The sequence below is a fragment of the Labrus mixtus genome, chromosome 24 (genome assembly GCF_963584025.1).
Source record: "Labrus mixtus chromosome 24, fLabMix1.1, whole genome shotgun sequence".
NCBI classification, from domain to species: domain Eukaryota; kingdom Metazoa; phylum Chordata; class Actinopteri; order Labriformes; family Labridae; genus Labrus; species Labrus mixtus.
In genome coordinates this window covers 1,616,899-1,641,733 of record NC_083635.1, presented here as the reverse complement: position 1 = coordinate 1,641,733, position 24,835 = coordinate 1,616,899, and the positions used below count along the sequence as shown (strand labels likewise).

At 40.1% G+C, this 24,835-nt stretch overlaps 1 protein-coding gene across 4 annotated transcripts in view; it reads right to left on the bottom strand.

The window, feature by feature from the left end:
* The window catches only part of dock9b (dedicator of cytokinesis 9b), a 50,520-nt gene that overhangs the window by 10,823 nt on the left and 14,862 nt on the right, over nt 1–24,835 (bottom strand). For 2 of the 4 annotated variants that reach the window (XM_061032175.1, XM_061032177.1), the window contains exons 1-35: nt 24,220–24,462; nt 21,849–21,965; nt 17,513–17,602; nt 16,212–16,294; nt 14,364–14,433; nt 13,616–13,711; nt 13,038–13,172; nt 12,748–12,922; nt 12,356–12,411; nt 11,383–11,457; nt 11,128–11,268; nt 10,199–10,543; nt 10,028–10,110; nt 9,187–9,309; nt 9,014–9,093; nt 8,739–8,926; nt 8,111–8,176; nt 7,745–7,837; nt 7,317–7,428; nt 6,932–7,050; nt 6,056–6,142; nt 5,838–5,927; nt 5,536–5,651; nt 5,091–5,160; nt 4,864–4,989; nt 4,711–4,782; nt 4,469–4,615; nt 4,214–4,297; nt 4,011–4,122; nt 3,734–3,912; nt 3,464–3,571; nt 3,157–3,268; nt 2,818–2,948; nt 1,041–1,155; nt 873–939 (exon numbers count right to left, since the gene is read on the bottom strand). In XM_061032175.1, coding sequence (XP_060888158.1) covers nt 873–939; nt 1,041–1,155; nt 2,818–2,948; nt 3,157–3,268; nt 3,464–3,571; nt 3,734–3,912; nt 4,011–4,122; nt 4,214–4,297; nt 4,469–4,615; nt 4,711–4,782; nt 4,864–4,989; nt 5,091–5,160; nt 5,536–5,651; nt 5,838–5,927; nt 6,056–6,142; nt 6,932–7,050; nt 7,317–7,428; nt 7,745–7,837; nt 8,111–8,176; nt 8,739–8,926; nt 9,014–9,093; nt 9,187–9,309; nt 10,028–10,110; nt 10,199–10,543; nt 11,128–11,268; nt 11,383–11,457; nt 12,356–12,411; nt 12,748–12,922; nt 13,038–13,172; nt 13,616–13,711; nt 14,364–14,433; nt 16,212–16,294; nt 17,513–17,602; nt 21,849–21,965; nt 24,220–24,336 — 3,980 coding nt within the window. In that variant the 5' untranslated portion in view covers nt 24,337–24,462. Of the gene's footprint in view, nt 1–872; nt 940–1,040; nt 1,156–2,817; nt 2,949–3,156; nt 3,269–3,463; nt 3,572–3,733; nt 3,913–4,010; nt 4,123–4,213; nt 4,298–4,468; nt 4,616–4,710; nt 4,783–4,863; nt 4,990–5,090; nt 5,161–5,535; nt 5,652–5,837; nt 5,928–6,055; nt 6,143–6,931; nt 7,051–7,316; nt 7,429–7,744; nt 7,838–8,110; nt 8,177–8,738; nt 8,927–9,013; nt 9,094–9,186; nt 9,310–10,027; nt 10,111–10,198; nt 10,544–11,127; nt 11,269–11,382; nt 11,458–12,355; nt 12,412–12,747; nt 12,923–13,037; nt 13,173–13,615; nt 13,712–14,363; nt 14,434–16,211; nt 16,295–17,512; nt 17,603–21,848; nt 21,966–24,219; nt 24,463–24,835 lie in introns of those variants that run through there. The other 2 variants (XM_061032178.1, XM_061032176.1) reach the window with 1 other exon arrangement.

Here is a 24,835-nt window from a genome sequence, read left to right as displayed (position 1 = left end):
GATCTATTTAAACGCTTGATACCAGTTCAGTTATATTAGCCTTCATTTGCTTCCAAGGGTTGGAAGAAAAGATCAATACCACTCTGTGCATTAACAATCAAGATACTTCTGGAGTCAGCAGCCAAATAGGCTGAAGTAAACAGCTGAACTAGTTGCTGTGTTTATTGTTTAGTAGTGAGAGACGCACCAAACAACAAATTTTAAAGTAATACTTTCTCATTTCTCTTTCTGTATGAATAAACAAAGAAGATAAAGCTCAGAAAGCAAGCTTACTGTATGTTACCTTTACAGCATATTCCACTTACTTGTCACATGAATATATACACAGACATGATATAGATACGTATAATTAATCTTGCTAAAGAAAGTAAACAAGACCTCAGCAAACTGTCAATTGTCTAATTATCCTGAGTGCAATCTCTTGTGTTTATATGTGTTCATATTTACAGGTGTAAAATGAATGAGTTGCTGCAGTTGCAAGAACTCCTTATAGAAAAACAATTCTTGTCATTTTACTTTTTGACCATGAGCTCCAAAGGTGGTGATAGGTGTATTTTTCAATCTTTGGACGGAGCTAGGCTGGCTGTTGTCCTCTGCTTTACGTCTTAAGATAAGCTAAGCTAATGAACTCCTATAGCTCCAGCTCCATGTACATGAAAATAGATTTAATTTCAGAACACTTTCTTTAAAGTGTATGTGTGTCAGGCTTGGGGACTATTTTCTTTCTGTTTTTCTGTAATATTGTTCATTTGCAAACTAATTAGGGATTTCAGTGTTGTGGTAGGATAAAACAAAGAACAGTGATTGGCTCAAGTCTCAATCTAAACTGCTCAGATAATTATTATAAAACAGTCTGCCACTTCTGTACTCACTCTATTAATGTAAAGAAGTCCATTAAGTCTGAGGGGGCTGCTTTATTCCAGTATGCAAACAGGGCCTCTGACATGATGAAACAGAAAGAAAATTGGGAGAAATTATCAGTTAGGACCAGTTTTTCATATAAAATTGTTTAAATCAAGCACAATGTCTGACTATCCTACCCTCTGACATGCTCTTGAGGATATGCAGAAAGCCCATGAGCAGGTTTTTGATCTCATCGCGGTCCAGTTTGTCACAACGCAGCAAAGAGCTGCCCAGAGCGGATGCACACTGGTTCTGATGTGATAGACAGACAACAAATGACAGGGTAAAAGTTTTAGTTAGAGGGCAATGACGGCAGAGTTCCAGCAAAATGTACACTTGAAAGGGATAGAGACTTGAACAACCCCAAACTTCAGAGTTGAGAAATGTCAAGTTTCTTTTCCTTCAGGGTGGAAATTATACGAGAGCAGGAAAAAAATAGCTCATTTGCTGCAGCAGCTCTGTGCTTTGAGATAGTAACATCAATGTAGGTTTGAAGAAACACATTTAGAGGTGCATTACAGCATCTGAGGAAATTCATGAAGAAGTCTGTGAGGTCAGCTCAAATTCTGCCTTGGGAAAAACAAACACACTCCCTAAAGTGGGACACGCAGAGGAGAAGAATGTTGGGAGGAAACTTTAGGAGGATTTTCTACAGATGTCTGCAAACCACAGACTATTTTTTAATCTTAAAGGCACCAAAAGAATCTTGTTTACTGAAGACATTTGCTGGACTCTGTACAAATGCAACCAAAAGTCTCTGCTGTAGAGGTCACACAGGTCACACAGAATACTTGTATGGGTATGTTTTCCTCCTGATTTCCCTCCATCCTCAGGCCTGCAGCTGATTCGTCATTATCACTCTCATTTTGCAGAGGCACGGGCACAGAGAGGAGAGAGAAGTCCATGGTGACACGCTTTGTGGCGCGGTTAAGAGGTTGGACTCTGTCCTCGGGGTCCAGGGGGAGAGGGGGCACGTTGACGGAGTGCCTCCTGGAGAAGCGCTCCTTGGGGTAGGATTTACAGGTTGCAAAGCAGGGGGACGGGGTGTTGGAGGTCTGAAGGAGGGGGCGGGAGGGAGTGTGGATGTCCAAGAGTGCAGATCATTTTGTTAGGATGAAATGTGGGTTGTTGCTGTGCAAACCTTTAACCTTAACCTTAGTGTTTCGTTTGTATTGGCATCCTTTCAATAGAGATTTTTTCCTGATTCATGACCTCTGGCGTTTAAGGTCATGTGTGCCATGTGTACTTGTAGAAACACATATGTTATCCTTTTGGTTAGCAATTAAACCACAAAGGGATAAACGGGTATGTTAGATATCTTAAGTGTATAGAGGTATTAGTATTCATTTCTGTTCATTTCATGTTTGGCTTTCAAGGACAATATGTAAGATATTTACTGAATTAAAACATAAAATTACCTTATTATATCATCAGACATTAAGGAAACATGCTATGGTAAAGTGCTGGCTTCTCTGACAACCATGCAGCAGCCAGTATGTCCTCTTTTTAAGTTTTGATTCAGATCCGAAATGGTCTGTTTTTGTTTGAGAAGGTATGCCGTTTTAAGGCACCCCCAGACGGAAAAACCAACATATTTTGCAGCGATGGAAATAAGCAAGCAAACTGGTTCAGATACAAATGATTCTACCTGAACTTAAACGCCTCAGCATTTAACTGATAAGCTCCACGACCAGCAATTTGATCAAACTATAATAAATATTGGAGATGCTTTTGAAAATTGAGTGCAGAAAGGTTTCAAGACCGATGCAGAGCTGACAAAACACTGAAGCTTCTGTGTGCGTGCACATCCACTTTAGGGGGGAGAAGACATTACCAATTCTAAACGCCACCTGTCAGAGTTACAGATTGCTCCTTTAAGTATTCTTGCCCTTTCTCATTCAGGTATTTATGTACCTTTTCCAGGGAGTTGGTTTTTTCACTGCTCTTGTCCAGCAGGCTGTTTCCAGAGTCCGTAGAAACCAGGGAACCTCTGGAATCTGCGTGGTGAACCGAGCTGATGTTGGGAGTGGAGCTGTGAGGGGAGGCTGCATAAATCAAGCATTAAACACTCAGTTTAATGCATACAATACGATTGGATATATCTACAGTGTGAATGTTTGCTTGCAGATGAGAATATACATTTGCTCATTACAACGGACATTTTCCTCATTAAGAGGATTTAAAAGAATATTCCTGCCGCATGAGCTTTGACTGTGCTCCAAACGACCGTAAGATAGTGTAGGGAGTATTTACCTGTTCCAGAGATGACCCCGAACACATCTTTGTGGAGGGCATTTTCTATGCAGCTGCCAGGTTTCTGAGGAGTCACCATGGAGTTTGGCACCAGAGAGTCGTCCCGGGCATTCTGGGAAAGAGAGTGGTCACAGTAAAAGCCAGGCTTTAAATAGAGAAAAAACAAACATTGCCTTAAATTATTCAAGAGGGCAATACTTCAAGACATTAACCCCTCTACTTAATCTTTTGAAGTGACAGCAGGTCTTGGTAGGGATAAGAGAAATGAGCTGCTATTCAGTTTCCAACCACTAGGTGTCAGGCTTACATTGTGGTTGTTTAGTGGGGCTGACTCCTTGATGTCAAGTCTGTAGACATTTTCCTGGAGCAGGCCAAAAAGAGGAAGGTAGAGGGTGGCAAGTCTGGCCTGCTGGCTCTGGAAATACACATTATGCTGTCATAAGTCATACAAAATCAAATTGTAAAAAATAATCAGGAAGAAATATAAAGAAATAAGGTGTTTAGCAGGCAAAGTTCCTTCACAGCTACACCACAGTAAAATGGGTTTTGTTGAAAAAAGCTGAGCTGGAGAACTCACTTTCGCAGCATAGCGATCGTCAAATGTGTGTTTGATCATCAGCCCCTTCAGCACCTGGACTGCGATCTGACGGATCTCTCTGTACTCCTGAAGAGCCCCCCCCACCTCCCTCAGCAGGAGCCCCACCAGGAAGTGGTTTCTACAGAAGTCGTCCGTGAGGGAATAGTCCAGCTGAAGATCTGTAGGAGGCATCAATCAAAAGAAACAACAAGTTGTGCATAATCTGCAATGCGCTTTGATAAAAGTGACGTTCAGCGTGCTTCTGTTATTTCTTTACCCTGGAACCTTTGAATTCTGCCCTTTCCAAAGGGCATGGGCAGATTAAGAGGGACGAAGTGCTCATGGTTGCAAACAACCTTCAGGAACTCAAACTTGAACTCATACAAAGTCTGGAAAGAATGCAAGATAAAGTGATCTTTTAGTTCATGTTTAATTATTTAGACTTAAACAATAAACATGAAAGCGCAGGAGTCTATTAACCTTAGGGTCTCCAGGTACGAAGCAGTTCATGTAGTTGTTGATCTGTTTGAATACGAAGCCTCTATCCATAAAGGTGAAGCAGCGCTGCATGTGAAAAGGTGAGAAACATAAGGTTATTGTTTTAAATCTTTTTAATCATTCAAATCTGCAGTGAGAGTAACTTCTCATGTATACCCTAAACTAACAGGTATTTTTACAAACTCATCTACATATTAAAGGACATTCAGGATTGCAGGCATTGGGAGGAGTGCCAACCTTAATAAAAACTGCCAGGCTGTGGTTAGCATTGCGAGCTGCATCCAGGTTGTCCTTGTATTTCTGGGTGATGTGTGGCATCAGCATATTCACCAGAGTCTCCACTGCATGATAGAATGATGCAGAAAAGCGCTGGTTTCTGGAGAGCTTGATTGACGAGAAATAAAAAGAGTTGAGTGAAGTGATTTAGGCGTTGAGGAAGGGGCTTAACAAAATAAATAAAAGACTAACACAGGACCTACCTTGACCTTCCCGCTCTCTATGAGATACTGAGCCATGGATTTTACCAATGCTTCAAAAAAGAACCATGAGTACTGCAACATAAAAACAGAGTCAGTGCAAAGGTAGTCATTTAAATAGTCACAATTTGATTTAATCTGGAATACATAGGTTACCTTTAGCAGCTTATTACTCGTCAGGAAGTCTGTGGATGGCTTGAGAATGGCAGTCATGGCTTTAGCCAGCTCCTCGTGAACTGTTCTCACATTGGGGGACGAATGAGGCTCTGGCTTAAACACAAACTGAGTAGATGGGAACACACGAAATCAGTTCATTCGTTTTCATAGTATAAACATATTGTCTCCATAATATCAGCGTGAATATAGTGAGAAAAAAACTACACCTTGACATAAGATCTCAAGTAATGTTCAAGCCCTTCTTCATGGCACTGTGCTACAATGTGAACCATCACCCTGAAGAGAAAGAGATAGAGCATGAGAATATCAGGAATTAAAAGAGTCACAGTAGAAGGAACTACTTTGAATCATTCAGGCAAAGAGTCCTCATTTACACACTTCCAACAGAACTTCAAAGACCAGTCACACACCCTACTGTGATATGAAACATATAGACGGAGTGTGAAAACCAAAGGTGAGTGTCTAATGAGAAGAAGGATTCAGGCTATTTCAGAGAAACAGGGGAATGTGCTTTCGAGCGAGAACCAGATGAAAGCATTGTTGTTATATTTTTCTATGGAGGAGTTTGCTAAAGAGACTAAATATATTGCTGTAAGGCATATCTTTCTGCTGCTGTAAACAGGTATTTCCCATGTGTGTGTTTTGGCATGCCTTGTCACGTTGACAGCCACGTCCTCATGTGTAGCTCTGGTTAGGACGCAGAAGAGCTGGTTGAGGACGGTGGGCAGAAAGTTGACCATAACATGACCTTCCATCGCATGCAGACTCTGGGAAGGAAAGGGAGGAAGTAGGAAAATAAAACAAATATTGAAGGAATGTAAACTGTGGCTTGTCATTTTCTCTTCAATGCTAGATCACATGGAGTTGACGCTATACAAATAAAGATTGATGGTTGTATTTGATCGGGCATGAAGAAAGGGTTGTGTTTTTTTAATAAACAAAGATTACGATACCTTCAGGTATTTAACCAGCTCCCCCTCTAAAGCTTGTTCTGACATCTCCATGCTTTGACAGTGGTGGAAGAAGTTGTGCAAGTGCTGATCCTGAGGAAGGAATACACAATTTTCAGTTTATTTACATTCTTAAAAGAGAATTTAGGTTGTTGTTTTTCATCCAAGGACAAAAGTGAGGTGATAAAATTTGTATAATTAGAAGTACTCTGTGTAAATACCTGAGAGTAAACTGTAGAAACAAGATGAGTTGAGAGTTTGAACAATGGTTTTCCTCCATCGACCCATTTGATTTCAGAGCCTGAGTGCTGCAATGACATGAAAGCAACAATGACAGCACTTAACACTGAGTAAAGCTGCACTGTGTTGATTATTAGAGCACATTTAAAAAAACAATGCAGATAACCTGATATAGTCAACTAATCAGCGATAGTTTTTCCTAAAATAACAAGGCAAGCTGTTTAGCCATATGTCTGCAGTGTGCTGCAAGATAAATAGAATACAGCTGTTTATAAATGAAGCTGTGTTAAAAACTGCTAACACAGTAAGTTTAATTTTAAATCAGCATAAGCATTAAACCCTAAAGCTTATCTGTTGAGCTACTTTGGTATACATTCTGCAGCTTTAATTAAATTTGCACTAAACCCATTATCCCAGCACCACAAACCAGCACTGAGGGGTCTTAAAAAAGTGAGATGCCACTGATATTTTAATGCATTAGATTGAACCATGATCAAATTTCACAGGCAATTCATGTGCAAGCTTTAACAAGGTCCCAATCCAATCACAAAATAACAAGATGATCATTGTCATTTCCATATCAGATCAGCATCTGAAATGTGATAAATCCTATCTTATAAATTGGAAAGCGTTGAGGTCATCACAGGGAGATACTTTTAACCAGAAAATATTTTAGTTCCGAAGAAATGACATCCTTCACCTTAACAAAAAATTGCAGAAGTACATGACTTGCCCTTAACAAAAAGAAGACACTGCAATTAAAAATAATCCTAGAATAAGTTCAAAGCCCTCCTGAAGCATTTAATGTTTGTATGTTCAGCTTAAACTCTCTAATAGTATTCCTCTTTTTTTTTTACCTTGTTGACTCCATCCTGTGAGCTCAGGTACCCGGCAGGCAGATTTGCAGCGACAGGCAGCAGCTGTTCATTCATGATGACTCTGCCGTCCCTGAGCAGAGGCTGCCAGGCTGAACCCACTGTGGGTGAAGAACAGGTACAGTCACATGTTAGTTAAATAGTGATAGTACTTGAGCTGCAGCAGGAGCTTTAAGATTAGCATTTCAAAAGTTTCCACTTACAGGGAAGCATCATAAAAGCTAAAGTCAGGAAGTATGCATGTATCATAATGCTTCTCCCATTTATGTGCAGCAGTTGTTTACATACATTCTTTGTTTGTTTTTTGCAGATGTTTAAAATATCTGTTGGTTATATTCAGAGGTGGGAACTGAAATCTGCAGCCTACCAGGAGTTTCCACAAGGTCTTTCTTCTTGCTGTTGCTGTCACAGCTAACGTGATAGAAGGTGAACAGAAGGTGATGCTTTTCATGCAGCTGAGTTGGCAGCTCTATCTTTATCTAAAGGAGAGAAAACACAGAGGATCAGGGTTGGTTCTCTAATGCAGAGGGAGCTTTGTTCTAGTAAAAATTGTCTGTGGTTGATTTCCAGTGAGAATTCATGTAGGGTTGAAATGTTCTCAATAGACATGAATAGAGGTGAGAGGTAACTCCTCACTTTAACACACACTGCTTAAAATAAAACAATACATATATAACTTTTGGACTTGTAGCTTATGTTGTTGCTCTCACTCCTAGTTTAAGCAATGAATAAGCAAATTACAATCAAACATCATTTAAATCAAGCTAATCATGGGTAGATTGAGCATTTTAATACCTCATCATAGAACTCAGGGTTTTGCTGGTGGTGCAGAACAGCTGCATATGCCTGCTTAGTGAATAGAGGACCTCCTGGCCGACCATAGATGCACTGCAGTGGATTCAAAGGGAGGAGGTAATCAAACATCAGAATGAATATGAATAACCGTTTTTAAAGCATAAACTAAACAGTGATTTAGAAATAAAAGCCTAAATAAAGAACAATCTTATTGAGTCCCTAAGGAATTCAACTCTGAAGATATGTATATCGCTGTTGTTTTACCTTTTAAAGTTACAATGTATCACATCTTTTTTGATACTTCTAGATACTAGTGTTCTTTCTGAGAGGTCAGTGTGCAAAAAGCTGAAAAATATTCAAATGTACCTTTAATGGCGGGGCGTCATCCTCATCAGAATCCTTGAATTCAATGCAAACAGAAATATTCCTCGCCTGAAAAGCAAAGAGAAAAGTTACAAAACAGACAGATTAAAAGAGCATGAACAATCTCAAAGATATCCCATTTGGCCTGGAACCAATTTCTGCCAATTTGTCCACTGTGCCTCTCTGCGCTCGTAACAGAGCATTACTTTCAATAAAGAGAGGGAAGCTATTTCAGGCAACAAATTGCTGCTATCATTTAAAACAAGAGGGCAGAGAGACAGATGGATGGAGAAATGCAGGTTGGTTTCCTACATGGAGCTGACCTAGTGAAAAGAAAAGTATTAATGTATTAATCAGAAGCTGGTGCTCTGCGTAAGGATAATTCTATCCAGCTCTGCTGCTTGGCTGAACGAGCCTGAGGCGGCTGCCAGTTGTCTTTTAAACCCAACAGGAACACAAAATGATGACGATAAGAGAATGCTAGCCAAACAAAAGCATCACTTCCATGTTAGGATCATATTATGTTACATAAAAGATCAATACTAACAGTTTATCACATCTATAATCCCCTATTTTCACTTCTTCAAGAGATTGTTACAAAAGTACTGCTTGGCATTCAAGGTGTTTGTACCTTAGCAAAGGATTTCTGTCCGTCATATTTGAGGTGTTTTGGGTAAACATAGAGATGGTTTTTATAGATGGTGAATGGTTGGGAGCATTTAGCGATGCAGGGGACAAACTCCTCCACCTCCAGATGAGCACTGCCAGGTCCGTTGCCTTCAAAGTTCCTTACAGGGATGTAAGATGAAGTCACACAATCTGCAGACAGGACAAGAGGGGAGTTCAAGGTCTGATAATCATAAAATTGACATGAATAGTGATTTTGTAAATATTTAGAGGGTTTACTGGTTACATCCGGGGCCACACTGTCAATTGTTACATCTAAGTTTCCTAAGAGCACTGGCAGTTTGGCCATTTTCTCTGGCCTGTTGAAAAAACAAGACAAAGAAACAGAGATTTAAAGAACAAATTGAAACAAGTGAGACTGATATGTTGAAGAAAGGAGAAAATAAGCGTACTTTCTGAAGTCGGTGAGCAGTTTGAACATGTCCTCGTCTGACAGCTTGCTGCTGTCCTGCCTGTAGAGAGCAGAAAAGCGAGTGCTTTTGTCCAAAGTTCCTGATGCATCTTTGAAAACAGGCCTACAGAGACAGTTAAAAAAGAGAGAAAAAAACATTGAATCTGGTGGAGAAAGAGCACATTTCAGTTCTACACTGGTGGTTTAAAGATTTGTGCCTCCCAGCAGGCTTTCATTTGACAGTTTCTACTCAGTTCATATGCAGTGTCCTAAATCTGGATAACTATTTAGTTTGATGGAAAAAGAAAAAAGATCCCTTTGATTTTTAGAAGCTAAAAGTTTACCCCTAATCACTAAAATGAGTTAAAGTACATGAGTCTATTTATGAGTACAATGCCAGATAAGTAAAGGACCCTCTACTGCTGGAAGTCTCTTTCTTCCTTTTGTAAACAAAATTAGGTTTCTGAATTTGTGGGTGTTTTGAATATAAAATAAGCAAATGCAAGAATGCATGCTGCTAGCAGAGTAAATCATTTATGAAAACATCAGACAATTTGGAAAGTTCAACCTATATTTGTGTTTACACAAGTAGGTTTGTGCTATGTCAGGCTGCAGTGGGATTATTGTTACTTTGTTGATGTTTATTTTATCCTCTGCTTTTTAAAGGGAGTTTGGAGTTGTTCTGTTGATCATACTTTTGTGTGGTATCTTTTTTTTTTATCTCTGCCACAGAACAGAAAAATGCCTTTTACCAGAAATGTCACAATATTCCTTTAAGGCTAGATCGTGTTGACACAAAATAACACAAAATGCAAATAGTAGATAAATAATTGTGTTCTCACCTTGCAGCCCAAGCAAAAGGCATCCTGTACTGGCCCAGTCTGCTGCAGGCTGTCTTTGCATTTTTCAGCACCTTTTGAGCCATCTAAAGTTAGTGAGAAAACATGGGATCAATCTTCTTTTAAGACTTGAGGGCACTGTAATTTCCTTGTCATTTTTGCTAATCTCTGTACCTTAGTGGAGTCTGAGCTCTTCATGTAGGGTTCAGTGCAGTGGGTGATCCCCCCCTGCAGCACCTTCTCAATCCTTGCCACCAGGAAGATATCTGGATGGGGGCATGTGACAGAGAAAACCCCCTGTTTGGGGTACTGCAGAGCCCCCTCTGGGAGTCCACTGGCCTGCCGTTGAGCAGCCAGAGGACCATCTCCACTGCCATTAATGTGTAAATCCTGCCCGCTTCTGGAGCCTGACGTCATTTGTCGAACCAAAGGGTGATTGAGATCCACGTGGAAGTCAGCGGAAATCTTTCTACTGTTCTGGACGTCAAATAGGGACAGGACCACATAGAACGGCTCGACCTTTGAGGACAGAGGAGGGGAAAGAATTTTTGAGGTGGAACAGAAATAATACAGGGAAGAAAGAAGCAGTTAAGGGATAGCTATACTTCCTAATGCACTTCTCATTTTCCATCAAGTCAAAATGTACTATTGATGCAATCCATCTTCCTGTTTGCTTTTTCCACTATGGGTTTCCATTACACAAACCCATTTGCGTGTGCGTGTCTTAGTGTGAGCAGCAGAGTTAAAAGCTATGGTCTCTAAACAGTGTGCTGAGTGTGGCAGCAGTTTTCTCCTCCAAAGAGCCAGAGATCTTGGAGAGTGACAGCAGGAAACCAGCCTCAGACTGGTGCTAATGCTTGGTGGGAGGTCGAGGCCTGTTGCCATGGTTACTTCAATTTCTTGTGCCAACAATACTAGTTTTGACAGGGGCCCGCCAAGTGGGCCATCTGAACTGTCTGTGATCTTCTTAAATAATTTAAAGCTCGCTCTGGCTTGCTAAAAGACATTTCAGAGAATTATGCTTGAAACTTTGATACAATTAGCGCGCACGGTTTGTAATTAAACATTCAGCTGTACTTGAGTTCTTTTTGTTAAAAACGTACATTGGTTGTTGGTCCCTCTTCATTATCTGCAACACAGCCCTGCAGGTTGAACGACAGGTCTTGACAGTTGACAAGGACTCTCTTTCCAAACTTCTCCTCAAATTGCCGAACATCAGGCTCTATGCCCGAGAAGTCCAGTTTCTGAGGAAGCAGAAGAAAATGTCAAAAGGTTGAAACTGAAAAATCTTTGGTCATGAAATCAATAAATTACATTAGCAAAAACAGATCTTTATAACCAGGTATTATCTTCATCACCTGTGTGTCAGGGTCCAGAGTGAACAGTTTCAGGCGAGCCTCACTCCTCATTTTGGACTCGATATCTCTGGCAGTCTGTACATTACATAGAAAAAAAAAATGTTTCAAACATTTCATCTAAAAACTTTAATTTAAAGAATGAGTGCTGTATTCAGAAAATCCAAGGACAGCGGGGTCAGTGTTCAAAAGAAGTCAAATTTATACAAATCTTTGTAAAATCCAGTTTTGCACCCCTTATCATTTACATTCTTATCCTCTACATAAATACATTTAAAAATCCTGGTCATAAATGGAGTTTCTGCAGTAGAGCCAAAACATATAGGAAGTGTCAGATCAAGAACATTGATATGATTTTAGGGACCTAGGCTTGATTATTAATTTTAGCAACCTCTCATACATTACTACCCTTAAAGTTGAAAATACTTATGATTAAGCCAACTAGACGTACTGAAACAAACTGTATGGTATTGTCCTTTGGTATTAACCAAAAAAATGTAGTTGCACCCAGGAAATCAAGACAATAGCTAAAAGACACTAAAACAGCCAATAGAATTGCAGAATTGTGAGACATTTATCTACAGGTTTGACTAATTCAGCTGCAACTCTTATTATTTGTTAAAAGATTGAGATTGAGACTATGCCTTTAAGTTTTTGTTTTAAGACTGCCACGAACCAGTGTTCCACTTGGCCTCATCTGGCCTCTTCATTTGGGGACCATACACACTAAACCAGATGTTTGCTTGGTTAGCACCAACAGGGAAATATGGAGTCCTGGTTTCAGGAAGCACAGCTGTTTAAAATTCTACCAAAAGCAGAGCTCTATTTAAATTTAAAACTACTTCCAAGTGAAGCCTTTCAGCACCTTTAGGCATTTAAAACACCTTCACAGTTTGTAGACGAATGCACATGTTGTCGCTTTTCATGTGGTCAAACAGAGGTGGTCAGCATTGTTTTTATGTAGGAAACATGCTACCTGAAAGCAGTCCTGAAAACTTCCGGAGGAGATGTCTGTTTTTCCGAGCTCCTCATCTGTTGGAGAGATCAGCATGAGGACTGTTAGCTGATGCAACTATATAAAAACATAATGATGTGTTGGTCTTCGCCTCTCTGTGATGAGGAGTGAAAATTACATAAGACAAAATGTGAATAATAAAAGCAAGAGTGGGCTTCGTATGACACATCCCAGAGATAAATTAATCCATGGGTTACAGGGGAATGGAAGAAGCCTGCAGGTGCATCAAGTATCAAATGGCATGGACAAAAACACATAATGACACAAACACAGTGAGACGGCAAATGAATACATGCAAACATAATTGAGCTGCTTTGCTTAGCAAGACATCAAGTTAACGCACAAAAACACACCGTCATGCAGGTCTCCGTTCCTCTTCTCCTGCATGGCCTGTTCGAAGCTGCTGTGGAGAATCTTGTTGAGTGTGCCGATCCACTCCTCCATCTCTGCCTCGCTGTCTGCAGCCAGCAGGAACGTGCTCTTATCCTGCATCTTCAGCTCAAAGGCAAAGCGACGCACCTTGCTGTTCTAAAATTAAGCAAATGCAGACAATGATTAAAACTGTTTTTTAATGCCCTTTAAGTTTTTTAAGAGCTTCAAATTTCCCAATTAATTTTTGTGCATGATTCCAAAGGTCAATTACCTGAACGACCCCCATGCACGAGTCAAGAAAGATGGTTCCTTTGGGTTCTTTTGAGGTGTTTTCATCTTTGTAGAAGTTGAGGTTGTAGGATCCATCCCCCAGCTGAGCCAGATGGAAGTACCTCCTCTTGAAGGACTGGAGGATGAAAATACACACAGTTAACATCCCAAGCGGCCTCTTTCTTTCTAGAAATAAAACAAGGGTGGGGACAGGGCGTGGGAAAGCTCAAGGGTGAAATGAAATGCACAATAAGTTAAGAGCTACCATAAACAAAGGCTTATTTGATTTCCATATGTGCAAAGAGAAAAAGAGAAAATGACTAGATATGTTTTAACTAAACATGAATAACATGAAGACCATTAATTTACCCCGGTGACATCACTATGACATCATCAAGGTTTGATTTCAGACACTAAGCTACTCCGAAGCCACAAAACTGTTTGATGTTTTTATCTGCAGTATCCTTTTAATCCCACTGCCTGAAAACATTGTACTTGTATAGATATAATAAATGAAGTCACATACCAATAACAATATTGAAAGGGGTTGTATGAGCTGTGTGTTGTCTCTGTACCCACCCGCATTGTCACACTGATTGCACTGTTCATGTTGCCTTTGTAGAGCCAACCATGTTTAGACACTCCTCCCTTCTGTGATCCGAGGGAGGCTGTGTCCTGCAGGAGGAAGTTACGAAAACAAACATTATTACATGTATTCGGCCAATAAATTAAGCTTAACAAATGAGTATTACATAATGATATGGTTATATAGGCCCTCTTCATCAATGGGAACAGTTCACAACAGTGAACTTGGTCTTTAAAATCTGCTGACTGCCCTCAAGGCCAGTGGGAGGACAGAGAGCCATTAGATGACCAGTCCTTCCTAAGATTAATGCTCTTAATTAGGATCAACATTTACATTGACACCACACTCCTTTAATCTCAGGAGATTTCAGCCATGACGGTGTGTCAATTAAAGGTCACTCGCCTTTGGTTAAATCAATGCCGTAAGCGAGGTAATTATTGAGAAGGGATGTGGATCTAAAGTGCTACAAATGTCATGAAGATGTCACAACTATTCTGGGAAACCGTGTAGACAAATCCAAAGGACTGAAATTAATAAATGATGACATATTACAATAAAAAATTGAAGTGTGTGCTTTCTTGCCCTAGCTTAAAATCAAGTTTGATTGAGTGGGTTTACAACTGAGTACCTGAATTCCTTTTTCCCCCTACTGTAAACTCATTGTCATCAACACTTAAAGGGTTTTCTGAATAACCATGTTTAACATGAAGAGGAAAGAAGGTTTGTGATTGGTGGATTTACCTCGTCTTTTTCCACATCTTCATCCACCTCAAACAGGTGAGCTGCCAGCTTCTCAGGTCTCAACACCTTACTGAAAGTACAGGGAAAAGATCATTTAGAGACAGTGAACTCAAACTTCTGCTTATCTTAAAGGGAGCATCATCCTGTCATGTATGTGTGCCAAATGTGGAGGCAGTACACAGTGTTGCTAAACCGAGCACAAAGTCTCTGCTCATCACCAAAATATAGTCCGATGTAGGTGTTTCCAACTTTACCTGTCTGACATATGCTTACACTCCTTTATAGAACACCTCAAGTAACCCTTTACATCAAATCCTATTCCACATGCATTAATATGAATAAACTATTTGATGTTTTATAGTGTATAATTTGGCAATTAAAACCTATCTATAACTTTTAGCTAACTATTACAAACATTATTCTTATATTTAAATGCATGTCATTATCAACTACACTTAATTTCAATCCTTGATCAGTTCCTGTAGCTCTCTGTTTGAAAATGTCTATATCTTTTAGTAAAGCTATTTAAACACTACATTCCCAATTTATAGGTTACATTTTGTCTGCCTGCTTGCTGACACGTTTCATTTGAATCCATATGTGTTTATATATGTTTTTAAAATTAAAATTAATTCAGTTGGAGTTTTTACCTTTAATTATAACCATGCTGCTTAACAATCTTTCCAGGCACCCCTTGGCAACAGTTGAACCCTTCAGGGTCAGACGTATAAAAAGGTACTTTTTAAACTGAGTTTGGATACAAAAGAGTCTACCACCTGAATTTAAAGTGGGAGCGTATTCCCAAGCTAAACGAACAAAAGGCTGTGTCTCTGAAAGATGAAGGAACAGGAATCCATTTGAAGCCTTGTAAGACAGAAGGCGGATTCTGAAATCATTCTTGCTTGTATTGGTAGCTAACCAAAAATATTACTGCAGGTGAAACAAGATCAGACTTCTTAGAATAATTCAGGTCTCTAGTAGGTAGGTTTTGGACTAAAGTAAGGCCCCATTTTCAGGTCAGGGAAAGGCCAGAAAAATCACAATCAAATATTGTTATATAAATGTATAAAAGCAGAACTGGTATTATTCTTGATGTAGTTCAAAGGAACAAGAGGAAATAGAGTACTCTACCCCAAATATTTCACATTGTAGCTCTAAGAATATAAAAGTATGTCTCTGAAGCAAACAAAGTGCAAAATGCAAATGGATATTTCTTATTTCAAGGTCACTCAGCAATGCTTCTAGTTTTACAACTCAACCCCCTGTTAGACAGTTTGCCATTTGACATGTAAAAGACCACGCTTGCTCTGGGGAAATACTAGCATAAACAGTGTCAAGGCCAAGGCCGGGGCTTGTCTAGTGTTCACTCTACAATGTTTTAAACATGACACACAACATCTGTAAAGCACATTCCTTTTGTTAGGGAAAAGTGGTTTGACCAAGGACACTGCAGACATCATGGGATTTCCCTTATGCTTAAATTATATCAATCAAGAGCAGTCCCAGAATAGCTTTGCTTATCTTTAGTAGAAAAACATAGGAAGCCTCTATTGTTGTTATGGAAGAGCTAAGAGCCTCAGAGACACAAATTTCCGTCTTTCTACAGATCTGGCCTAAGCATTCAGTGGGCTGTAAACAAAGGGGCGATGTCACTAAACACAGTGAGACTGAAAATATCCCTGGGAGGGATTTTGCAGCATGGTTAGCTGTGCGAGGATAACACAGACAATAAATTGTATAGCACATGCATTTATGGGTATAAAGCAACACACCAAATAAATACATTCTCAACCCAAGTGTCAACAACTGGATAGCAGCAATTCCACCGCATCCACCACACACGCTTACTTTGGGAGCTGGCGGAAGTCTCCTGAATACTCCTCATACTTGTAATTGACCACATGCCAGTCAGACTTGTAGGTTTTGATACACTGCAGAGACACAGAGTGAAAAGAGAGTGAGGGGAGAAAATTAAAACATTTACCTACATGACTGGTCAAGACACGGATAGCTTCAGGTTTCTTAAACAACCCCAGGAAACTCTGGGTTTATGTGATTGACCTCCATGTTTTTAAGCAAGTAATGGACAGAGAGAGTTATTTCTTTAAGGGCAGAGTTCAAGGTTTGAAGCAGCTTTAGCAGATGCAACATGGCATTACATCAACATGAATTAGCAAAGAAGACATTTATCTTACTCTACATTAGGCAGTAAAAGAGAGCAGTTCCTGTGTTTGAATGCTCCTGGCACAAATCATGCATGTCACAAAAGGCACAAGAGACTGACAATAATATGATTTTATGTTTGACTCACATGAAAACAACACAACCATTTGGACAGGATTAATGTTGCAGGCTACGTTTGTGTAACATTTATTGATTATTTTAGTTATCATAACAAAAAAGGGGGATTTGGTTTGCCATATATTCCAACTTGGTTTGCAAAATTCCAAAAAGTGTTCAGTAATTCTGAAAAGACATAAAAATACAAATGTGGCCTGAGGCCAGGGGTCACTAAAAGTTATAAAACAGATTAATAACAAGAACATCCATCTGTGTGAGGTTGCACAGCTGCTCCAGATGTAGTCATGATGTAATTCCTGGCTTCAGCCATGGGGGACTATCCCCTATCAGGCTCTATCTGGGCCGCACCCCAACCAAACCTAGCTCACATCTCCCCTGAAACAACATGATGTGAGCCACCAGTGAACTGTGGATTCCATCTACAGCCAATCCTCTGCATTGTCAGGAAACATGTGAGGGCGGAGAATGCAAATTCAGGTTAATTTAAAGGCTAGGAGCTACATTTTTGACATGCACTCTTGATTTTTCAACAGAAACTCTTCTTCTCCACTCTCTCTGAAATATAACCCTGGCCCATAAACAAATCAGAATAAGTCTTTGGTTGGATTCATGTCTCAGCATATTGGCTCCAGTATCTGAAGGGTTTTTAGGGTATTAGAGCCTGTTGCATTATCTGGACAGAGGCGAAGCAACTGTGTTTGGGTGAAAAGGGAGAAAAACATGGCTGTGCTCCAAACAAAAGGTTTGAGCCAGGCTTTGGTCACGACAGAGAGGGTTAAGCTGTAGCCAAGATCCAGGGATAAAGTAGGGACAGAAAGTGCTCACACCCAGGTATGTATTAGTATTACCTCTTGGACAAACAGCGACTGAGCTTCTTTCTCAGCAGTCTCCGGCACAGTCGAGAACAGAGTCCGGCCCTGGCGCCTCAAGGTGGAGATCTGAGGAGAGAAAGAGAGAGTAGGCATGAAAAACAGACTGGCATGAGAGATTCAACCTGCTGCTGTTTATACACAACAGAGGAGATTCACTCACCCAGTAAAAACATTTGCAGCTTCGGGGGTATGTTCAGAGTTGGTTTGTGATTATATGAAATTACAGTAATCCCCACAGGCCAGTTCTCTTTGTACTTTCCTTCAAAGGAAGGTCAAAGATCAATGTAAGCTACAGACTCCTGCTGGCATGGGTAAGTGCTATTCTCAAGGACACTTTTGCGGATGGATGCTACTTGCTATGCCTCTCTGATTTCTTCTCCTTCCTCCAGATGGTTGAATCAAGTCTGGTGTTAGCTCTAATTATTGTCAAAGGTGACATTTAAAGGAATATTTTGGCATTCGGGGAAACATGCGGGATTCGGCTTTCTTGACAGGGGTTAGTTAATTGTTACCTTGATTTTGTGACATCGCTGTCTCTCTCCTATGCTCTCTATCTGTCAGCAACAGACACTATTGTAACCTGTGCATCCTTTATGAGATGCCTTAAAGACTTGCTGATCTGTCTGTGCTGTGACTGTATGAGAGCTGCAGGTATTAAGGCGTGCAGAGCAGATAGACGCACACAGCATGGTATGTCAGATGTAACATCACTTGAATTTACCAAGATACTGAACTCATCTTTCAAACAAAGTTAAAAATCTAATGTAATAAGAAGAAACTAAAAGAGACAGAACATTTGTTCTTTTTAGTTATAAAAAAAGAGAAGAAGAAATGACTACAGACATTGTTCTGCAGTCTATTATTGCAGTCCTAATTCCTCCCCCTGCTAATCTTATAAGACAGATACAGCCAGACTGAGGACAGTGAGGATCCATAGCTGAGGAGCAAAAGGCACCCTGGGGCGTCAAGACGGTTGAGCTGCTTTGCCTTCAAAGCTTTTGGATGCTGCAGCGACCATTGCTCCCACTTAGTGTTCTGCTTTTCCACTCAACCCACAAAGATGAGTAGGAAACAGTGGCACAATGACCTAGTTTTGTCATATGTCTACTACTCTCACACTGGGAAGCACATACAGCTATTGAACCTCTGCCCTCATTTGTCCAGTTTACTCTTATAAAAGCAATTAAAGACATGCCAGAAGCCAAGTTTATTCGATCCTGTATATACTGTTACAAAAATCAGTGGTACCAGTGATGTGTTAAAGCAATTGCAGTGAGGATTATATGGGTCATTCAGCCTAAAAATTCCACAAAAGACTTGACTGGATTGTTATGCTCTGCTGTATAATTTACAATTACATTTTTAAAAACTATTATTTTTTGCTTTCTTGTTGCAAATAAGATAACATTGACACAACTCTCCTGTAAGAAGCAGGGTTATAATGGTAAGGTGCATATTCTATGCATACAGCATGGGAACCTACTGCACATTATAGCCCTAATTAATCATTTTTTCCATTTTTATGTTTAATTAATCTATACTAAAATTAAATGTGAAAACACATGTAGGCTCATAAGATGATGCATCATATTAAATAGACGCAGTAGGAAACCTACATGTGTTTTCACATAGTGGGCTTTAGAAGTGCTGGTAGATATTTCCTGCCTTTGGACAGAGCAAGGCTAGCTCTCTCAGCTTGGTTCTAGCTTTCATGCTATCGTTAGCTACAGTACTTGTCTCCTGGCTTATGCTTTACATTTGGTTTCCACAGGCTGTGTTAGCAATCTTCTCATACAGAAAATCAAAAGACAATGAGTTAAAGTTGAGGCTTAGCTGTAGTTTATAGATGAAGCTGAATTCTATGTTGAAGTACCAATTAGCATACCGCTGTATAACACAAGAGGGAAAGTTTTGTAATTAACGCAGGCTATCTGTCTTTCTGCACTATTGCCACCTTCCTGAAAACAAACCCATGCTGCCTGTGTGTTTCAGTCACTCAAGAAAGACTTTGAAAGCACACCGCTGTCAGTCAACTGTTAGCAAGAACTGCAGGCTGCCAATTAACAGCATTCCTCTCACAGTCATTAAACCGATGGCTTCCACTGGGCCAGAGGAGCATGTTTCCACAAGCAGTGACACTGCAGGGCAGAAAGGGTGATGCCAACCGGGAATTAAACTCTCTAGCAATGAGATACCGAGGCCAAGTGGTATAGAGGGGAGGAGAGAGTTGTCTGAGGTCTTCTTTCTACTTTGAAAGATGAAAGTCAATGTCCTCTCTATGCATATGTATGATCACATGTGTGCAGAATCAAAATATGCATAACATCTGTTCTGATTTCATTCTTGATGGTAATTAAATATATTGACCATATTTAGTCAAACATCCATCCAAGGACCTCTTCTGTTCTAACTCTGCATGTAGTGAAAGATAATCTGACTTCATACTTAACCTCCTGTTACCTCCTTTTACAACAGTGTTTCCCAACCAATTTCCTGTGAGCCCCCCCTGCTTGTACCTGAGAAAAGCTGATGTTTTCATTGAGAAATCCCAACAGAACAGGCCTAAGTAAGTGTTTAATCATGATGAATGAAGTTAATGTGCAAATCTAATTTGACAGCCTCAGAGCAGACAAAGCCTCCTGAATGTTTTATACTGTAGCGCTCCATTGCAGCCTCAGTTAAAGTTTGCATCTGTGTTTGTGTGTGTATTTGTGTAGCACATGCAATTGCTAGACCCATATGTCTGGCTGGTTCCCCCCTTCGCCTCTCTCAGCCCATTGATGCGAAACATCTGGCAGGTTAGACAGATGGATGGACTGGGGTCGCACACATACCCTCCATAACACACACAGTCCTGTATGGAATAATGGCTGTGGCCTTCTTGTAATGAAAACCACTCATCATCCACTGATTGTGAAATAGTCTGAAGGCAGACTGTACGTTCAAGATTTCCCACCCAAACTCTGTTATTGCCATGACTCAATTCTCTTGTGTGTCTGCTCTCTTGTTTTGTTGCCTAATCTGAATTTAAAGCTGTTGTTGAAGGGAAACTAAAGGGGGGGGGGGGGGGTCCCAAATGGTCAAAATAACAGTTTAATTTTGGGCTTAGTGATTTCATTAAACAGTAGGGCATTTCAGTTTAAGCAAATGTTTCTCACACAGGAGATAATAGTGCATTATTACATCCTTATCACTAATGTGGGATTGAGCCAGAATAAACTTCACTGTGTGTTCATGGTAATAAATAATATAACAATGGTTTTTGAAAAATATTTAAAGTCTTATTCAGGGGGCTTGAGGTATGACAAACATTCAAGCATGAGTCCATCTTTTTTTTCTCTTTCTCTCCTAAACTGGGAGTGGACCCGCTGAGATCCATCCGAGCGCTACATGATGCAATGTTGACACAGTCTTTGAGCTGCTTGGAACACAGGCAGGAGATATATGTAGGGTGTAAATGTTTATAAGACCCAGTGCCAGCAATTACATACGGTACATGCAGAGGTCAAATGTCACACATGGGTTCCCCAAGAAATATCATAATTTGCCAATACACTCATAAACAGATTTGCTAAGCTGTTGCAGGTGGAGAATTCCTAGAAAGTTAAAGTCACGAGAAGTGGAGCGGAACTTAAAAACATTATAAAAGGAGTTATTTTGTGATTAAGTAGTGCTGTCTTTACTTTACTATCGCCACATGCCTCACCTATTTATACATTTGCTAGAATGACTTCAAACAAGCTGCTAAGTACAGGTGTTGTTTTTAGCTGTTCTCCTTACTGTAAAGGGCAACGATTACTAAAGAGAGAGTATAGTCATTGGAGAAAACAGTGAGATTCACAGTGTAGGAATACGATTTTTCTACTTTGTTTACACAACATTTTTAAAAGACAATTTTTCAAAATTACTCTTTTACTGTTTACTTTATCTTTACATTTGTCTAACCACTTCCACACACTTTTGGGTAGTGTGAAAATGTAAGGAAAACTTAAAGCCTCTAGAGAGGTGATTTTAAACAATGAATACAGGATAAGCTCCTGATAAAACATGCTCTTCTTTTTGCTAAATACATTGAATTCAGGAAACACTTTTATCAGTTGTATTTAAGTGTAGGATAAATCAACCTTTCTGGATGTAGGGAGTTGGAGGACAATGAATTTAAGCTTACATTTTATTTTTTGTACGTGGCACTAATTAATAGAAACACTTGTTTCAAACAACTACATTAGCACAGTCATTGCCTTAATCAATACCAGTTTAAATGCTAAACAAACATATCGAAGAGTCAGTGAATAACTCCTCCCCTTCTTACCTGGAAGTCGTCGGTGGGAAACTGCAGCATGTCCCGTAGAACATCACTGATGATCTGAGTCTTCCTCTGCAGAACCACATTCTCATAGTCTAGTGGCTCGATGACCTTTGGCTTCACCTAGAAGAGGAAAAACAGCAGAGGATCAACAACCTGCAGCTTGTTTTTGTTCTGCTCTGTTATCTTTTTTCTCACAAAATATTTCTGTTAATATGGTAGATTTTAGGGAATCAGTGTAAGGGCTGATAGACAGAGAGATCTGGGGTATTTACGCTGTCCGGACAACAAGTTGGTATTGTCTTTCAGACACAGAGACGGAGAGACGACTGTGGGTTTACAGAAGAGGAGATGCAGCTTGAGAGAAGCGAGGGATGGATGAGCGAGAGTCTGTGTGTGCCATTGTACCATTCAGTGTGTCATGAGCTCACGTTCAAAACTTTAACAAGATTCGAGTGCTCACTGCAGCTCTTGTAATACGTTTTCTGAGACTTTCCATGAACAGACATGACCTCCTAATACCAAGACCCACTACAGGAAGACGTTTACTTCAAGATATCATAAATCCTTAAGCTATGTTTCAACAGAGAGGGGCTTTGTTAGCACCGGTGCTTGGCAGTAGGTAGGATAGTCCAGCCTGGTTCATGATCTAGCACAGATTAAACTCCCCCGGCGCTTCAGACGTCCGCTCTTACATTCCACTGAAGAGACCCGAGTGATTCCTCCAGCATGTCCTCCCTCAACCAGCCTGACTGTGATATTAGAAGACAGAGCTTCACATGTGACACACATATGGTGGTAAACAACACTTTGATCTATTTAAAGTTGAACTAAGACAGATTTTACTTTTTTAAATCTCCTCAATATTCATGATTTTAATCAAAGCAGTGACACCCTAATTTATCAATACCCAAAACACAAAATTATTTTTGGCTTAGAAAAGTAAAAATGCTGTCAGTTCAAACTTCAGAAAAAACAACAAAAAGCAGATCATTCTTCCCATCTATTTCATTTGCTTCAAAGCATCAAAGAAAGGCAACATGCTTGTATAGAAATGAGTGTACATATACTGCATTACTTTTTAAAGGCTCACTGATACTGCGTTCATGTTTTATTTTATACAGTCTATGATCCTAGCTTAAGCGTATAGCTATATGCTAACATCTGTATGTTAACATTTGTATTAAGTCACAGTTATAAGGTTTATTATGTTTTGTTTAGAGCTTTAGCATGCTTACATTTGCTGATTAGCACTACATTTATTTCCGTTTGAGTCGTACTCTGAGGGCCAAAAATGTCTTTACTAATTTGCATGGCGATAATTCCAGAAATTGTTTAAAATGTTTAATTCTGGACCATCATAAAAGTGTGTTAGGTCGCATTGAGTGTCTTTGTCTATCAAACGATCTGGAAAAACTGAAAAAAAAAAAAAAACAGCCCCAAGACAAAATATTGCTTAAAGTTATCACTTATCTCTGCTTAAATTATTGCAGCCTCCTGGACCTATAGTGTGTCCACTAGGCGTGGCTGCAATCCAGAGTATTTGGATTAGCCTCTTGGTCTATGTCCAATAAACACAGAACAAACTAAGGCCAATTAAACAGTCGCCTGACCATAGATTTACATTTTGATTCGTCCAACCAATCCCTCTGATGACGCGATAGAAAATATCCCTCTACATCTCTCAGCCCTTTGGATGTAAAAGATCATCTGATAAGCAGTAAATCGTCCGCTCTGACTCCCCGCTGGATCATTTCCATCCAGACAGAAGATAACAACAAGCAGCTGTGAACTCTGACTTAACTCTGAATAAGTAATTATCTCATGAATACATTAGAAAGGCAGTAATGTGAGGATAAAGTTTAACTTTAAGGCTCATGAAGAAGTGGATAGTCTGCTTTTTGTAAGGTCAAATACTGTCATTTAAATAATACTCTTACCTAACTGCTCAGCTACTATTTTTAATCTTGATTTCGCTGATCAGAATAATCCAAATTCAGGGACAATATGCAGGATATTATTTTAAAAGAAAGTGCATAATATTAGGCTTTTTTCAGTGTCCTAGCGAGTGTGCACCTTGTCAAGCTCCCTGACTCTGAGCCACAGAAACAGTTAATGAACAAAGGAAGCTACAAGTGCTCCAATTTCCTAAAAAAAGATCAACATTCAACCCCCTGGAGAGGTGTGCCCTCAAGCTGCTATTTCCCATTTCCGCCTCTGCCTTTTAAATATATCTTCAAAGCTGCTCTTGAAATGGAATTCAAGTGATAGAAAACTTCCTAAAACAATCAGCTCACATCGGCTCCTTTTAGCAAGAAACTCCCAGAACAAAATCTTGTAAAAACTTCATGTAAAAGATGGCAGAGTACACACTTACCGCTGCCACCTGTGACACAGCCTCCACCTCTGCCTCAATCTCAGCCAGGCTCTTGTACTGCTGCGGGGACTCTATAACCATCTCCCGTTTGGGGGCTTTTCCTGCCCGGCCCTGCATGGTGCAAAAATCCTGCCTGTGTCTGTTTCCTTCAGTCAGGTGAAGAGACTCACCAGTCACCACAAGCACACTGCCATGGCATAAAGTTGCCTGCAGTGTGTGAAAGCCGAGAGAACTTTGCCGACGTCCAGTGAGATTCGCTCTGTGCTCAATCACAATAGCCCAGCCTCCCTCTCTCCCGCTCTGTCTCTCATCAGGAGGGTTGGGCCCCTCCCACCCTTACAGCTGTGCAGCTGTGGGAGTGTGTGGATGTATGTGTGTTTGTGTATGTACAGTATTTGGTTTTAGTTAGGTGGAGGAGGGGAGAAATCAACCACTCCCCCATTAAAAACTTGGAAGAAGCCCAGAGATCATGTGCATTCTCCACCTGCCTAATGTCTATGTGTGTGTGTGTTGAAAATAAAAAGTGGCAAAGAAGGCACAAAAATGGAGGAGGTTAGTGGAAAAAAGTTGCAAAAATGTTTTTGATTACAGCCTGTACATGACTGTATCATTTGTA